The sequence below is a fragment of the Lepisosteus oculatus genome, chromosome 5 (genome assembly GCF_040954835.1).
Source record: "Lepisosteus oculatus isolate fLepOcu1 chromosome 5, fLepOcu1.hap2, whole genome shotgun sequence".
Classification (NCBI taxonomy): Eukaryota; Metazoa; Chordata; class Actinopteri; order Semionotiformes; family Lepisosteidae; genus Lepisosteus; species Lepisosteus oculatus.
In genome coordinates, this window is record NC_090700.1 from 9,240,773 (window position 1) to 9,257,736 (window position 16,964).

The following is a 16,964-nucleotide window of genomic DNA, read 5'->3' on the forward strand; positions in this document are numbered from 1 at the left end:
AGGCTGCTGCAGTCTGTTTTTGTTTGTGCGCATGGGGTGATTCGATCCCAAGGTCGCTTGGAGATACAACACCAGGAAAAGCAAAAGGCACAGCCGTGAAAAGGTTAAGAAATACAAATGTCTTAAACACTAATCTCACTAGGGTGAGATTTCAACAGTACTCCCATTAAAGTATAATAAGGTTACAGGATCCAGAGGTGAATCGGAAATGTACTGGACTCATCACTCTGTTTCTCTCCCCAATAGCAGCTGATATGGCGAGTGTACTGTAAAATCATCCAGGTGGAGCTACAGATTGGTGGTGGAGGAGAGTCCCCATTACCTGTGAAGCCCTTTGAATGAAGTGTCCAAAAAAGACATATATAAATTTAAGGATTATTATTATTATTATTGTTATTATTATTATTATTATTATTATTATTATTATTATTATTATTATTATTAAGCAGTCTTATCAGCGCTGAAGAAAAACATGGCGGAGCAGTATCTGCTATTCCAACGTCAGCAGAACAAGGGGCGGAACTATTGGGTGTTGTGTACTTTGGGTAATTAAGGTACAACGTCTCAGTGACAGTGACGAGACAAGTCCTCATCGATGGTAACTGTATACCCTACTAAAGCGGAATCTACATTGTGTACAACGGCTTAGCGGAACATATTGTAAATGCCCGCTGAATTTGAGTTTCACCTCAAATTCACCCTGTGCCATTTTCATTATATTTCATTATATTCATTATATTTTCATTATATTTAGCCGTTACTGTTTTGTGGCGGGTTGAGATTAGCGCATCCCCTAGAGAAAATAAATAAACCAAAGGAAAAATGAATCTTGTAACACGGAAGCCATTTTTCCATGCCGGCCCAACACGTGGACTAGACAACAGGAAGTTTACGTAACTACAAACATGCTCTTAGCAACAGCCCTGGCTGGCAAAAACCACAGTAAAAGTTTCTTTTTTAATCAATCGCTTCTTTGAAATACGTACCGTGCCGATGCCGCTAGAGGGTAAGAATGTATTTGTTTAGGTGTATATAAAAGATGCTATTTTTTTAATTTCGCACACGTACTCTCTGTGTGTGATGTTTTCTGAACAAGATCTTAACTGAATAAAACAAACGAACTAGTCTCTTTATTATCGAAACGGTAAAGGTTACCTAGGTTAAGTCTGTTATTTTTATTATGTGTACGCTATTTTTTTTGTGAACGTGGCCAAGGTATCTGTATTAGCGTTGTGTCAGTGATACATTTAATTTCTTCCTTAGGTGAAAAGTAAAACGATGTCAGTAAAAGATAACTCTGGATCCTGCCCCCCATTTCACCCTGTCGTCCTTGTACCTTTAAGTTTAAAGCATTCAGAAATTTGAAAACGAATATTTAGAATATGTGGAACCCCAAACGCATGTGATGTGTTTTGAGCTTTCAGAATATATTCCAAACATCTTGGAATTTATCTTTCATAGTTGATTTATGGTTCACTTTTCTGCACGAAACCAGTCAGTACAAGAAGCTCCAGATTTAAGCCATTTTCTGTTTGACCCACCTGGGTGCTTTGTGCAAGGGATTCCTTCCCCCTTACAGACTTCATTGCTTTCTTGTTTCTCACTGAAATTCACAGTGTGGAAGAAGAGGGCCCTGGCCACAGTGCACGAGGCGGTGAAGGCAGGAGATGTGAACCAGCTGGCAATGATGGTGAAGAACGGAGCCAGCGTTAATGAAGTGGACCTGGAGCACAAATTCACCCCTCTCCACTGGGCTTCACTTACAGGGAGTCTAGAGGTTGCAGATTTTCCTTTTCTTAGTGGCTTGAGCATAACTCTTTGTAGAAGGGGACAACCCCCCCCCAGCACTATGGTTAGAACACAGTAGATGCAACAAGGGTACTTTTCAATAATCTGTTGCATTGTTCTTAACTGAGACCGGCTCAGCCCTTTTTTTTAGTCAACTGTGTGCGTGAAATACGGGACCTGTTTTGTAATGGGCGTGTCCACAAGGAATGATGGAACATCCTTCAATGTTTAATCCTCAGTTTCTGGAAAGAGGCGGCCAGCCAGGTGTGAAGTTAAAAGAGATAATCCGGTATAGATGACTAAGCGTGGATTTTTAAAATCTCGATTTCATGTTCTTCCCAGCGACGCCAGTGAATAAGAATTGGAAAACGTGCCATGTTTCTGTTGTTCAACATCCGTTTTGCTCCCATTCCAAGTGCCTGCACTGGCTGCTGTGGCATGGTGCTGATACATCAGATACCACTCCTCAGGGCTGGACACCTGCCCATTTAGCTGCAATGAGGGGCCGAGACGCTTGCATGCAGGTAACGCAGTTGTTGTTGTTTTTCAAAGCTCTGGTAGTGTTTTGAGAAGAGAATGAAACTCCACTGAAGAATATGTGTCACCTCCGATCATTTAGGCCCTGATTACGAATGGTGCCATTGTGTCGTCCCGAGATGACAGAGGCTGCAGTGCAGTGCACCTGGCTGCTGCTCATGGACATTCGCAGACCCTGCAGAATATCCTGCGCAGCGGAGCGGTCTGTCTCCTTTGTTCCTTTGTCCATACGTACTCATTCTAGTGTCTCTATTTGCAGCGTCAGCGCGTTCCCACTGCGCATTTTGTATACAAGAAAAAAGAGCTTAATTTTACAAATGGACACAAAACCTGAAAAACTGATTAAAGAAAGCAGAGCGATTGCCTAAAGATTAAATGCATTAAAAGTTCATTGTGTCATTGAATGTCTAAGAACAGCTTTCTTTTTGCCATTACAATGAAAATAGTATACAGTGCAAGTTGTAAAGGAAAAAGTAGAGGTTAATTATATCCTGAACACTAAAAACTAGATATGTATCGATGTTTCAGCTGCAGAGCCTTCTTCAAGTGTATTTTCTGATTCTGCAGGATTGCAACAGTGCTGATATGAATGACTGGAGGCCAGCACACTATGCTGCTTTCCATGGAAGACTAGGCTGTTTGCAGTTTCTTCTTAAATGGGGAGCCAGTGTGGATGATGTTGATAACAATGGAAACACACCAGGTATAATGAGAAAGGAGATCATAATCTCCGTTGATAAGAACATAAGAATGTTCACGAAAGGAGGAGGCCATCATTTTATTTCTTTTCTTTTTGTTTTCGATGATAGAAAGATAGATTTTTCTATAAAATCGAAAATATGACTCCTGACTAACATTTTGTCCAGTTTCCTTTTGGAACCATCTTATCTACTTCCCATTCTGCCTTTTTGCACATGTAAGTGAAAGTTGGCAGCTGTTTGCCCCTGATCAGAGCTTATCAGTGTGACATAGCTAACTTGGACAAGTGACATCGAACTAAATCAAACTAAACTGGAAGTTTACTGGAGTTTTCATGTCTAAATTTCTCAGTACTGGATAGTTCAATTAGTTGTTTCTTGCATATATTTATATTTAAACAATTACAGATATTTTTTATTGGATCTAACTTAACCTTCTTCCAATTATCTAAATCTAAAAACCTTAAAATGAAATTCAGGGTCATAAAATAGTCAAATTCTTTAGACCATTAATACTGCATCCGAGCACCTTGTAAAAATGTAATGAAGTCACCTAGGATAACCATATGTTGTACCTCATTTACAGTTCAATTATAAAACGTGCTGGTGAGGAGTTATCTCTTGATAGCCAAAGTCAGTTTTACTGCAATGAAAATAGAAATGCTAGGGAAGACCTACTTGTGTGAAAAGAAGTGTTTAAGACAGACCACTGTGGTTGCAAAACTCCTGATTTTTTCAAACCTTCTTTTAGCTCACTTAGCGGCATCGGAAGGACATCTGCATTGTCTGAAATTCCTGGTTTCCCAGGGTGTAAGTTTAACTCATACGCTGGGAGCCAGAAATGACCAAGGAGAAACACCCAAAGATCTAGCTAAGAGGTTCTACAAGCAGGCAGTGCAACAGTACATCGATGCTGTGGAAAATGAAAGGGACTTCCCAGGAGAGCAGGAAGGTATGTGGTACTTTTAAGTGAACACTTAATAATCATAATAATCATAATAATAATAATTGCTTACACTTATATAACGGTTTTCTGGACACTCCATTCAAAGCGCTTTAAAGGTAATGGGAACTCCCCTCCACCACCACCAGTTTGCAGCCCCACCTGGATATTGTAGGTTCATGTGCAGTTTGTTTTGTTCCTTTAGGGCGGCTTCTTTAAATAATTCAGGTTTACTTTAAAAATTGAATTCAGAGTAGTTTTTATTTCTCCTTAGACTTGGCATTCCCGGCACATGTTGCGGCACTCCGAGGGGACCTGGACACCCTGCGGACGCTGGTGGAATCCGGAATTATAAACCTCAATGAGCGAGACAACAAGGGGTGCACTCCCCTACACAAAGGTCTGCAAGAAGAGTTAATGAGAGCTCAGAGGCACGGTTTAGCTTGTTAGCTGTCCTTGTGGTTCATGTTTCAACCAGTAAAAAACTTGAAACATGGAATTTGAAGTATTTGTGGGTTTCTGGAAACAATTAAAAAGTCTTGTGAGCTTACTTATGGAAAAGAAACTATTGTTTTGTGCAGATTCCATCTAAAATAGAAGTCAAAACACTCTGGAGTGTTAAGCAGCTGTTTCAATCACTGCTCTATAATTACTTTACTGTTTTGTGCTAATCGCTACGATTAACCTGAACTGAAATCTTAAACCCATTGTTTCAGACAAATATTAATTTATTATTGTGCTCGGATATGCAAAGGAAGTTCTTGCTTTACCAAACAATAATGAAACTGAGGATAGTTCTTTATGAACATCAGTAGTTTACTTTGATAGCATGCGTTTGTTTTATATGTGCATCACTGTTATTGTAAGTTTGGTCACTACAGCAGTAGTGGATTCTGAAGCTACTGTGCAAGTGAAATGCAGCTTGAAGCATTCTTTGGGTTGAACAAGAAATCTGTTTTACAAAGGACACACCAAGGCACCTGCTAATACTGGTATATGTGTGGGTTGCTTTAAGACATACAGTACGTAAGGCTGTGTAAACATGAAGTAAATGGATTTGTGAAGGTGCTTATTTGTTTGTGTATCCATGTTATTTAAAGAATCCTTGTCATTGAGGTCAACTGCTGTAAATATTACAAGTACTTTTCCTCTATGCACAGGAAGCAAGGTTCATTCTGTGTGAAAATGTGCAGTAACAAATCTCACTTCTTAATTTGCAGCGGCTGGTCAGGGCCATCTGAACTGCTTGCAGTGGCTTCTAGAGATGGGTGCTGATTACAATATCACAAACGATGCAAGTGAAACGCCAAAAGACATTGCAAAGAGGTATGTTTTATTCCTTCTCTATGTAATATACAATAGAGAAAGCACTGTTTTTTTGTTACAACACTTTTCTGTTAATTCCTGAATCTTTGGAAGTCATTTCTAGCTTGGGTTGCAAACAGCTCTTTTAAAGTAACTACAGTATTTACTGAAAAATGTCTTTGTTACTTATTGAAACATTGCATGCTTCCGTTTGTTGTATATACTGTAGAATCCTTAAATAAAAACTGATGCACCAGTAATCTGTTTTAAATAACCTTCTTTTGAAAAGACATTGTAAAATAAGCATATAATACAGAAATACTATAAGAAAGTAGTGGTCTTTCCATCTTCATGGTCCAACAGGTTTGCTCAGCTGGCAGCAGTGAAGCTCCTGGGAGGGGAGACTCTAAGTGAAGACTCGGATGAAGAGCTGAACAGCACGGATCCCTCGTTTTTTGACAGACATGGTGTTGAAGGAAGCACAGACACCTTCGAAGACGTAAACTTAAGCACCACTCAGAAGAAGGAAGGCAGAAGTAAGTCTAGAGTTCATATATAAATTAAACATTTTACTCTAGGGACGTTGGGTATTATTCTTTTAGTTAAAGCTGTACGAAACTCCAGAAAGCTCACAGTTGTCTTCTGAAATGGTTTCATTGCTTCATCCTTTCATAATTTGCTTCACTTTGGTGTGTGTGTTCCAGTGCGAGCATACAGAAAGATTGAGGAATTTGAACGTCTGCTGGAAATAGCAAAAAGTAACTACAGGCAGCTGGGGGGAATACTTGAGGAAGACAGAAGCAAAAGGAAAGAAGAAAATCAAGCAGAAAGGTAACAGAGGCTTCAAGTGACTCACTGTACATTTCAGGATCATTTCTCATTGCATTTTGCATCACCCCACAAAAGAATGCAGATCGCTGAGAATGAGTTGTAGACTTAAAGTTACTAACATTAATGGAACAGATGTAATGTATAAGCAGAGTTGCAGAAAGTTTCCATTATAGTTACACGTTAATTTGGATAAGAAATTCGTTTTTAAAGCTAACAATTCGTATGTATAGATACCCCATAAAGTAATACATGACATAATAAAAGTAATTGTTCTCATTCCTGTAGTAATTTCAAAACGTAATTCCACAAAGCAGTATCTTGAAACTATAATGGATTAATTTATAAAAAATTGCTTTTCTTAATGTACTTGTAAGTTTATATATAGTTGCATGACACAACGATTACTCATCCTTTGTGTTTTTTCTGTCCTTACACATACATTTTCTTTTTGGTTGCTGACTCCAAATATAAGTCTGTTCTTTTGCTCCATTTTCCCACACTATCATAGAAATATAGCCTGCTACAGCTTACTGGTTACTTGTGAATACTACCCAGTTATTCTTATTCTTCTTAAAAATGCAATTCTTTTAGTATCACTAAAAATATTCCATATCCATTATTTTTCTGAAATAGGTTTCCCTTGAAAAAAATCTCAGTTTGGAACATTTTGGAATTGAACTAGTCTCAATTCTTCCTTGGCAAACCAACCTCCCAAGAAATTTGCTTCCAGAAAGAAATACTTAGCTTAAGGGTTTTGTTATTATTTAATAATAATACCATTTGCAGAAATACTGTTATTGTCCATAAAAAAGGATTTGTCTGCCTTTTCCAGAACTATTGAGGAGCTGAAGGCCCAGCTGGAATACGAGCGAGTCCGCAGGGAGAAGCTGGAATGCCAGCTGGATGACTACAGGGCAGAGATAGGGCACCTCAACAAGTGCCTGCATGACGTCCAAGCAACAGCAGTGAGATTTCATTGTGTTATCAGCTCTTGTGGGTTCAAGAGTTTCTTCCATACTGTGGCACCCAGGAAACCTATTAAAGATCTTGCTGATGTGTAAAGTTCAAGGAGAACCCCAAAATGGGTCATCAAAAATCTGACACTTTATAGGACACATCAAGTCTGGGTGGTGACTGGACGCAATTACTTTCAGGCACTACTGTAACACTAGAATTAACTAAAATGAATTGTATTAATTGAAAAACAATGTTTGATGTTAAACAGTATTATAATCTTAATTATAGATCTTAAATAAATAGGCACAGGTTCGGATAATTCCGTTTAGATATAAATTTTTGACTATAACATTCAATCTTACTTTGGCCTAATTTTAATGGTCTCAAGATATGTAAATGTGATTTTATAATTCATTTTGTAGACTAAATTATGACTTTTTAAAATCAATTGATGTCAATATAGTTACAGCGTTGAGTGGTTAGCCCCAGTATATTACAGCTAACAAGGAGACTGCATTTAATACTTTGCAAAATGTCTGAAGTATATACTGTAACACAACAGAACATAATTAATGTTAATTATAATTATTTGATGTACTACAATGTAAAATGTATTACTTTGTTTGAGCCCAATGATTTTGTCAATCGTGATTCATGTGCACTAGATCCAAATAATTACAATTAAGTAAATGTTTTGTGCTTTAATGAAATCCAAAAGATTAAGTCAATTGTGTCTTCTCCTTTCCACAGGAAGAAAAGTCTCTGGAACCAATTAAAGAGAAAAAGAAATTAAAGAAACCCAGGAAGAATGAAGCAGGAGGGGTGTTAGTGAGAAGAATCCCAGAAAAGTAATTGTTTGACCTAATGCAACAATGAGCATACACATTATTTATTGACAGCAGGCAAACTGTTTAAAATACAGAGCTTCCTTGGCACTATTTGGTTTACAAAGGAATGATATTGTAGTTTCCATTCAGAACACTGATGAATGTTTAATCTTGAAATAAGGTCTTAATAAAAAATAGTAAGCAACAGTTCTTCAGTGACGATTGTATGGCAGATGTCTTAGATTTTTTTTCACTGACAAATGTACCATATACTGTATATTGAAAGTGGGCATACTAGACAAGCAAATGTAGCCACTTTAGCAACTATGTTACCATACTGTAAGTGCACTTGACTTGTTTCTGAAATACAATATATCAGCAACAACAGCAAAAACAAACTTCAGAACAGTCCTGTTATGTAAAAAGTAAAAAGGCATCTAAGAAGACAGTTACTTCCTGCAGGTACATACTCATTACACTGCTCCAGAACCGTATCTCAGTGCTGTATTAGCACAATGTTTTGTGGCTGAACCACTGTAAATACAGCACTTTCACATCTGTTGGATCTTCTGAATTGTAGACTGCTGAAGTGCCGTTATACTTTATTAAAATGTACGTATTTTGTTTTCTCACTTCCAAAGACGGTAAAAGCCTAAAGCTATTGCCAGGCAGGAGAAGACAGAAGCTACAAAATAGGGAAGAAAAAAAAAGCAGAAAGAATTTATGTTAAGCTTAATGCAATTTGTCAACTTGCATCTTAATCAACATCATTTATGTACTATACACAAAACGTTAAGTACAATCAAGTAAAGGCAGACAAGAGTAACATTGTTCTCCTTGATAAAATGTCTATGGAAGGAATAGTATTACAGTACATGACTATATGTGCTAGGGAAAGAATATGCACAGGGCACCATTAAATGGTAAGATAAAAGTAAAGCTTATGATACAAGTATTTATTTGCATTTATATAGAATTTGATTTTCAAATAGACAGGTTTACCTCCCTGTTAATATGAGCAGTGCCATGGGATCATTCTTTAAGAAAACGGCCAGGACCTTGATCTAATGTCTAATACAAAGAATGGAACCTCCTAAAGCACAGTGATCCCTGGACCGCTGGGATATTGTGGATTCGAGATGCTGATCCATGAGAAAAGTGCCCGATTTTCCTTAGAGGTCTCCCATCCCAGTACTATCCAGACCCATCCTTGCTTAGCTTCTGAGATCCAATACGATTAGGCTACACATAAGGAATAAAACAGTTCTAAACAAAATGTAATTAATTTTCTACATCACCTACCTGCAAGGTAGCGTATAGTATCCAACTTTAGAGATTCTAGCAGAGTTTTCAACGAAGCCACTTCTATGTCAATTTTTTTTGTTGCTTCCATTGTGCTACGGTCTACATCAGCATTCTATGTTCATAAGAAAAATAAAACCAAAATGTATCTTTGTGATTCCCAGTCCCTCTTCATCTCTAAGGAATATTCCCAATTTCCCTATGTTTCCAGTACAATCACTGAAACCTACAACCCATTACTTCTCCAAACTATTTTACTTTGCAAACAATTAATGTATTATGCTGTTGTAATGGACATGTTAAGAGTATGTGCTAGCTGTATATCTACATGTGTTAAATTTAAAAAGGTTTCTATTTTTTTTAAAATAAGTACAGTATTAGTTTCACATTTTGCACTTAAAACTGTCATTCTTGAATAAGCCTTTAAGCTAGTATACTGTGTGAGCCTATATAAGATGCAGATAACATATAAAGAATAGCTGAAAATGTCAAACCTTTTTGTGAAATTCTGTTGTGACTTCCATAAGTTTCTTCTCCTGTTCTGTAAACTGTAAACAGGGAAGTAGGGGAAAAGCTTGTTAAATCATCACTCCATGATGTACAAATGCAGAACAAAGCCCTGCCCTCTTTCTCAGCTGAGGACATGGTGCCATCACTACACAATTCACACACTTTTCCATGGATGTGCAGTAACACCTACTGTTACCACCATGCTGGACAACCTTGAAAAAGGCTCCCATTAGGCCAGACCATTATAAAACACTCACAGCATCTCATGAAAGGTGCAAACAAAAACTGCTCACCTCCTAAATCCTGGTGCCCAGTACTGCTTGAATACATCTAAGTACTTTTTAAATACAACACAGAGGAATAGGATAATTCAGCAGATATGTGGTTGTATTTTCATACTTTTGTACTCCTTTACATTATGCTTCTAGTACTACTCCAGACGATACAAGCCTATTTGTGTAAAGAAACAAGCATGTGCCATGCCTCTACTCCAACTAACAATGTTATCGATAACGATAACAATATTGATAGCATCTCGGGATTTTTTATCACACAGAAACATTAGAAATTTGAATGCACGGGTCATAGATATTACCATGTCAGTTACTCTGCTTCTTTCCAAATTAATATCCAGTTTGGCATCTGCTCTGATTTTCCGGCTTTCTTCCTTTAAAAAAAAGTGCAATAGTTAATCGGTGTTTGCAACTTAAGCACCTTCATACAAACTTTATGTTTAAGTTACCATTGTTACCACTTACCATAAGTAGCTGTTTAACCTGCTCCAATTCAGTTTTCATTTTCTGTAAAACAAGTTTTGGTTCACACTGTTAACTGAATAGTGGCATTTTTTCATATTTTAACATCAGAACAATGAACACAGTAAGATTAAGCCTTATTCAATCTGAGATGGTGGTACTTGGCTGAATGAATTGAATTAGACTGAAATGTTTCATAAGTCCACTTCCCATGATCAGTATTATTGTAATGTTAGAAAAAGAAACAAAAAACATGACCTAAGAATAAAGACCAAGTGTTACTTAAACATCTGCATTAAACCTCAAGAGTATTCAAACATCATGTGAAAATGACTGTTCTAATTATAGACTTGCTGCGCACAGCCTTACTGTCATACTGTACCTCATTCTCAGCCCTAAGGTTTCTAAATTCACTTTTTTCCAAAATAACCATGTCTTTCCTGATTGAATCCAGGTGAGCCATTATTTGCTGTAGAGCAATCTCCTAAAAAAAAAAGGAAAGCATTTGTTTCATTGCTCTCCTACTGCTTAGACATTTTAGATCTACATAGGCAATTATAGTTTATGGACATCTATAGTTTCATATATAGGAGGTAGGTTTTCTTTTTTAAATTTTTCACTTCATTGCACAGTACAAAGATTCTCTTTTACGGTATGAAAGAGAAGTATTCTTCTCAAAACAGAACATTATGTGAAGTTGTAAATGTCCATGTGAAGGTACCACTCATTTTAACTGATGATAAAATAATCCATTTTAAAATCAGGAAAATTTTAGGATGTGGTATAAATGCAGGGATCTCAATTCTTCGAGGATTAAGACTGTTCTATTTTTTGTCTCAAGGAAATACACGATACAGTTGATTACTCAAAACACTTGTCTAAACATGAATCAAATGTACAGTTATCTATAGCACTCTTCAGAGCCTGTTTAGAAGTACTAAAATTATGTAGTTAAGTCATTAAACCAATCATGTAACCGAGAGTGTGGCTGGAAGAAATAACAAGAGACACAGAATTCCAGAAACTGAGTTTGAGACCCCTGATTCTGAAATTTAATCTGGACCTGCCACCAAATTTTTAATAAAAAAATCAGTAACCAACATGTACTGTATGTAAGAGCAGCACGTAAAGAGGGAAGACAATACAGAAGTCAGATATTCAGTTATTTACCTGATGTGCCCCAGTCACCATGTCTCTGTACACTATGTCCATATTGGCAGTTGTTAGTGTTACAAGCGCCGTGACAATAATCTCTGCTTGTTCTTTTCCAAAGCCTGTATGAAAGGCAAAACATGGAATAATATACATTTAAAGAATCAAGTAGTTCCCAACAAAAAATCCCATAACACTTTCAAGTACAATCCTAACAGAGAAGAATCGAATCTGAGTCTACAAACACATCAAGATAGGGAAAAATACTCACGTAAATTTCATTTATTATTGTACTTAAAGCAACTTACCGCTGGCTTGTAGATCTCTCACCAGGGCATGTGTGTCAAACGTCAATTTCCTCTGCTCAAGAGGTGTTAGCTCCACTCTTCTCATGTCATACGTTTTTTGAGCTGCTCCTGCATGAAACCCTGAGACAAAGGTAAACGACGAAGAAAATGAGGATTTCATTTGTCTTTATTGAAAGTCCGGCAAGTCCAGAAAATGCTCGTATGCATGCGTGTGCTGAACTGAAAAGCTAACAAACGACCAATCTCAATTTGTATGTTGACATTATGATGTAAGGATACGGAACAGTAGCTGTATTAAACCAAGACTTGTGAAATCTCCTCCAGCCATAACCATGTTTTCTTTGGCAGTAAAAATGAACTCGATTGAATGATTTTACTTTCTGAAGACGATCTTGTATTCAAGAGTTTTCAGGGTCATAAAAAGTTGGTCAGCTGTTGGTTGCGAAGGCAGCAGCAGTTTTATCTGCGACTGGGCAATCATTTCTGGTGCAGGATGACAAATATACTTAAAAACAAGGATTCATTACCTACGATGAATCGGAATGGACAAGTGCTGCACCCGGAGCTCTGAAACTGCACCGTGTTTAATATAACCTACCTTTCGCCGTAGTGGGTAAACGTTGCAGACACAGGGCTCGACTTGGCTTCCTCAGCACAGATAGAAAAGTTTTGCAATGTCTGCAATTCATGATGCTTGATATATGCCGTGGATCCTCTTCTCGCTTAAAAAAACAAAAACTTTAATCATAAATTAATTAAAAGTAGTATATGTATATATTCATTTCCTAAGTAAGAAGGCAATTTCTGCTTCGGTTTTTATGCCGTGAAAATTGCAGGTCATAGCCTGCAGGTTTCTGAGTACTTGTATTATCCGGGCATTTTTGGAATATTTTTCGCGTCACTGTACGACAACAATTACGTACCGCCCAGCGAGCTGGGGACGCTGTGGAAAGATCTGTTCCAGTGATCAAGTGTGCAAAAACATTTCGTGGGCTTCGTATTACAGGAGATGCGGATTTCATTGTAGGAAATGCGTACAGTATATCTGCATTATAGTAAAAAAAAACATTCCAGAAAAGATGGCACCTGAACGCTGTGACTCTCCTCCCGCACAGAATAAACCTTTACTTGTTCCTATTAAGAATTAAAAATCGGTTTAAAAATTGTTTGTAAGTTGTTTTACACCTTTCTATTGGCGCGGTTCTGGTACGCTTTCTGGCAACTAGCGTCTGGTAACACCGGAAACCTGACAAGGTCATAAACTACCAAACTTCACAAAAATAACGCCTCCTTTAATTAGGTCAAAGTTTCTGTTTACCCGCTCCAATATGACAAAATAAAACCGTTTCTATGGGTTTCGGAGCTTTCTAGTAATGACAGCATAGAAGACCCTAATTTAAAAAATAAAAACAACCATACCCAATGGGATGTTAAAATTATTTTAAAACAGTGCCCTTGAGGCGCCACAGTGATAGGCACCTATCCCCTTTATGACTTCTGGCCATCTGATAAGGTTATTTAATACAGTCCATTAAGAATGTAGTTCTTTCGCCAGAGAAGCAAGTTTAACTTTAAGCAAAACGTTGAGACGGGACTTCAACTCCCAGTAAACACAGCGATTTGTCTACTCTACACACCCAACAATGTTTGTATTACTTCTCTAGGATTTCTGTGGGATTGCGCGACTGCTATAACGATCGGATTCTTGCAAATAGATTATGCGAAGGAGAATTCGTGTTTAAGATTTGGAAGCTCTTAATTTCGAAAATAAACATAGTTTTTCACGTCTTCGCCTCTCTGACGCGCCTTTTCATATTTTTAATAGCATTATTTTTGTTTCTACATCACAAAAGTAGGTATAATTACAAAATATTATATTGGTATAATTATAGGTATAATTACAAAATATTGACGCCGATAAAACATGTTGTGATGTTAGCGAGCATAAGGTTTTGGATTATTCTGAGCACTTTGGAAAAAATTGTAGGGCTCAGATTTGTAAATTGTTTTCTTGTTTTTGTTAACCCAATGTCCTTGCTGTGTCAGAAATAACCCTTCTTCTGCTTTTATACACTTTTTACGCTTCTGTGGTTCTCTAATTTCTTTACTTGTTCCAATGTGCCAGGTTCCGTTGCTTGCTGATCATGTCTGACCTTGTGACTCTCAATGTGGGAGGAAGGCTGTACACTACCTCTCTGGCCACCTTAACTCGGTTTCCCGACTCCGTGCTGGGTGCGATGTTCAAGGGCAGGCTGCCAGTCAGAAAGGACCAGCAGGGCCATTTCTTCATTGACCGGGATGGCAAAACCTTCCGTCACATCCTCAACTTTCTCAGGTCCTCGCACCTCGACCTCCCAGATGACTACAAAGAGATGAAGCTCCTGAGACGCGAGGCGGGGTTCTACCAGATTCAGCCTCTGATGGAAGTGTTGCATGAGAGGGAGGCTGAGGACCTGGCATCAGAGAAGAACACCATGCTGAACATCAGCCTGGATCAGAAAATGCAGGCAGTTCACCTCTCTGGACCAGATGCGCCCCAGGCCTACAGCCTCGGTTCTTTGACTATAGACGTCTTCTCAGCCAACATCTTTTGCACCTCGGGTGCGTTCCTGAGCAGCCTGGGTATTCAGATCTGCTACTTCTTCAACGGCAACCTTTCCCCTGTGTGTGGCGAAGGCGAAGGTCAGAATCGGCTGGCGCTGCAGTGGGTGGGTGCTGTAGAGGGCCTCCCGGAGGAAGAGTACACCCTGCAGAATTTGAAAAGGCTCTGGGTTTTTAACAAGCAAGTTAACAGTCTCCGGGCCTTTGTGGAAGAGGTTCTGAAAATAACCATGAATCAAGGCTTCTGCATGGACTCCTCTCACCCCAGCTCCCACGATTTCACGAACACCAAGACTGTCCGGTTGATTCGCTACAGGTGCTCATGAGGACACGCAGTAAGAATAGTAGCTCACAGTAGCTCACTGATCGGAGGATCACACCCAGCCATTTTATACAAATGGGGTGAATCTAAATTTTATGCTTTTTTGAGAATATGAATTTCAATATTATTGTGCATGCAGTCTGATGTATTGCCTGTTCTTAGAAAAACCTTTTCTTTTCTATCAAAATTAACTTTATTCCACCCGAAAAAAACATCTCACAATAAATACACACTCTCACAAATGATCAAACTTACATATAACAAACGTAGAAAACCCTGTTCACTGAGAATTTGTGAGATCATTAACACCACTGCCTCACAACTCCAAGGGGTTTGATCTCGGTGTGATTGTAGGCCTGTCAAGCTTATTAACTATGAACTGGCTTCATCAGTCTGCTCTCCTCCCCACTGATAGCTGATGTGTGGTGAGTGTTCTGGTGCACTATGGCTGCCGTCGCATCATCCAGGTGGGGCTGCACAGTGATGGTGGTGGAGGGGAGTCCCCATCACCTGTGAAGTGCTTTGAATGTAAGCAATTATTAATTATTATTTTTATGGTGGGGAATGGATTATAAGAAAATGAAGATTTGCAAAGAATGAGAACATGTATTTAATTGTAAATGTTATAAGTATATAATACTGCATTTAATTAATACTACTAAAATATATGTTGTACAAATGCCGTTCAGAATTGTTTGTATTAAGTGTAAGAACTGTTTAAGTGTTAATTGTATTATAGTTATTGTAACAAATTGGCTGTTTCAGAAACTGTTGACCCTGCAGGCTGTTAAAACACAGATAGCAGAACCACATCTGGGGGCAGCTTCAGAACAGAACATATGGCGTGATAATGCACAACAGCAAGTGCATGATATAGTTACAGAACCAAGCCATGAGGTCTTTGAATATGTCTACTATATGATGCACTATGGTCCTTGTGCCTCTTTTTAGTGTGCCTTTATTTATGGTGAAATTTCTTCACAAAACAGTATTAAAATTTAAGAAAAGGACTGTAACGTTTCTCAAATTGAAGATAATACATTTTTACTCCTCATTTAAAGGTGCCTAAAAACTGCTTGTATTGTAAGAGAAAATAGGATGGTTTTGTGAATGCATCATTTCAGACCTGAAACCTTTGTTGTGCCTGGATACACGACAAGAATTCCAGACATACTGTGTAATACTAAGACAATTGTTTTACACACAGCAAAAACAATGCCCTATTCAGTTTCTGCATTTGTATAGGGTTGCTTGTTTCCAGTTGTCCCCTCTGGTTCATGGTTCCCTGGTCACACAGCAAAAGACAGCATATTACATGACAGACAAATTGTGGATAGTTGCTAGTTTAAAACTACCTAATTTTGTAGTCCTACAGTATGTAATTGAAACACATAACTACCAACTTTTGATCTGCAGTTAGTAACGAGCAGTTTGTGCTTGTGCTTAGAAGCATGTGTATGTTTGATGTTGCTCAGAAGGGCCCATAAAATTCTGACACTTTTCAATCAAGCATTCACAAATTTATCATCTAATTAACTCGATCCGGTTAATTGCAGAGCAGTGGTGTAAAAAGCCGCTCATTAGGAGGTAGCGACTAATATGTAGATTCCTAGCTCCACCTACTCCCTTGCTATATGTTCACGTCTCTGCGTGGTGAAGTCAGAGGAGGTAGGTTAATTTGCATTTTACATCCCATGATGCTCTGCAAGACTTACAAGATTTAATTAACATTGTTTCGTTTTAGCATGTTTTTTTGATTCCTAACAATGAAGACAGGTGTTTTATAATAGTGTTGTGTGTGTTTTAATACTCGTGGTATTAAATAAAGTTTAAAGTTTGTGAACCATTATAACACCGTAAGGCGTGCGCATTGTGTTTGCTATGGGGTGGTTAGACTGGGGGAACGGTAGGTTAGCTTTGCGCAGTGGCAGTATCGTAGCCTATGAGGTTTATCCGAGGCGCGATTATTGCTAGTTGAAAACTTTACCCAATACCCCGCTTGTACTGGCTTGAAATATAGCTAGTGCCGGCAATTTTTGACAGTCTCTTCGGAGACTGAAAATATTGGTATAAAAGCAGATTTATGCACTAGTATTTAGCGTAACAAATGGTAACGAGTTAGTCGTGA

The 16,964-nt window shown here is 38.2% G+C and overlaps 3 protein-coding genes and 1 non-coding gene across 8 annotated transcripts; 3 read left to right on the plus strand and 1 right to left on the minus strand.

The window, feature by feature from the left end:
- Window positions 1-511: 511 nt before the first annotated feature.
- LOC102696308 (ankyrin repeat domain-containing protein 42) lies at window positions 512-9,345 on the plus strand. 2 transcript variants are annotated; one of them, XM_015341793.2, is made up of 12 exons: window positions 512-598; window positions 1,617-1,777; window positions 2,205-2,312; window positions 2,408-2,527; window positions 2,893-3,028; window positions 3,775-3,975; window positions 4,241-4,366; window positions 5,187-5,292; window positions 5,635-5,807; window positions 5,976-6,102; window positions 6,935-7,067; window positions 7,810-9,345. In XM_015341793.2, exons 2-12 carry the CDS (start codon window positions 1,685-1,687, stop codon window positions 7,909-7,911), a joined length of 1,425 nt encoding a protein of 474 aa, XP_015197279.2. In that variant the 5' UTR covers window positions 512-598; window positions 1,617-1,684; the 3' UTR covers window positions 7,912-9,345. The 2 variants fall into 2 exon arrangements, with proteins under 2 accessions (XP_015197279.2, XP_006628141.2); XM_006628078.3 differs by lacking the exon at window positions 512-598 and adding an exon at window positions 857-1,006.
- On the minus strand, window positions 7,933-13,415 carry ccdc90b (coiled-coil domain containing 90B). Of its 3 annotated transcripts, none has more exons than XM_006628079.3 (10): window positions 13,333-13,415; window positions 12,512-12,635; window positions 11,914-12,033; window positions 11,624-11,727; window positions 10,836-10,937; window positions 10,457-10,498; window positions 10,294-10,365; window positions 9,683-9,736; window positions 9,189-9,303; window positions 7,933-8,571 (listed from the first exon to the last, which is right to left on the minus strand). In XM_006628079.3, the coding sequence occupies exons 2-10, from the start codon at window positions 12,600-12,602 to the stop codon at window positions 8,516-8,518; spliced, it is 756 nt and encodes a 251-aa protein (XP_006628142.1). In that variant the 5' UTR covers window positions 12,603-12,635; window positions 13,333-13,415; the 3' UTR covers window positions 7,933-8,515. The 3 variants fall into 3 exon arrangements, with proteins under 3 accessions (XP_006628142.1, XP_015197281.1, XP_015197280.2); XM_015341795.2 differs by lacking the exon at window positions 13,333-13,415 and adding an exon at window positions 13,099-13,175; XM_015341794.2 differs by lacking the exon at window positions 13,333-13,415 and adding an exon at window positions 12,837-13,035.
- Window positions 13,356-16,898, plus strand: LOC102696694 (BTB/POZ domain-containing protein KCTD21). Of its 2 annotated transcripts, none has more exons than XM_069190071.1 (2): window positions 13,356-13,558; window positions 14,039-16,898. In XM_069190071.1, coding segments are annotated over exons 1-2 (804 nt in total). In that variant the 5' UTR covers window positions 13,356-13,556; the 3' UTR covers window positions 14,841-16,898. The 2 variants fall into 2 exon arrangements, with proteins under 2 accessions (XP_069046172.1, XP_069046174.1); XM_069190073.1 differs by having other exon boundaries at window positions 13,359-13,765.
- LOC138239304 (U4 spliceosomal RNA) lies at window positions 16,750-16,891 on the plus strand. The gene has a single exon (XR_011189776.1). It is a non-coding gene; the product is annotated as a U4 spliceosomal RNA (small nuclear RNA).
- Window positions 16,899-16,964: the final 66 nt, after the last annotated feature.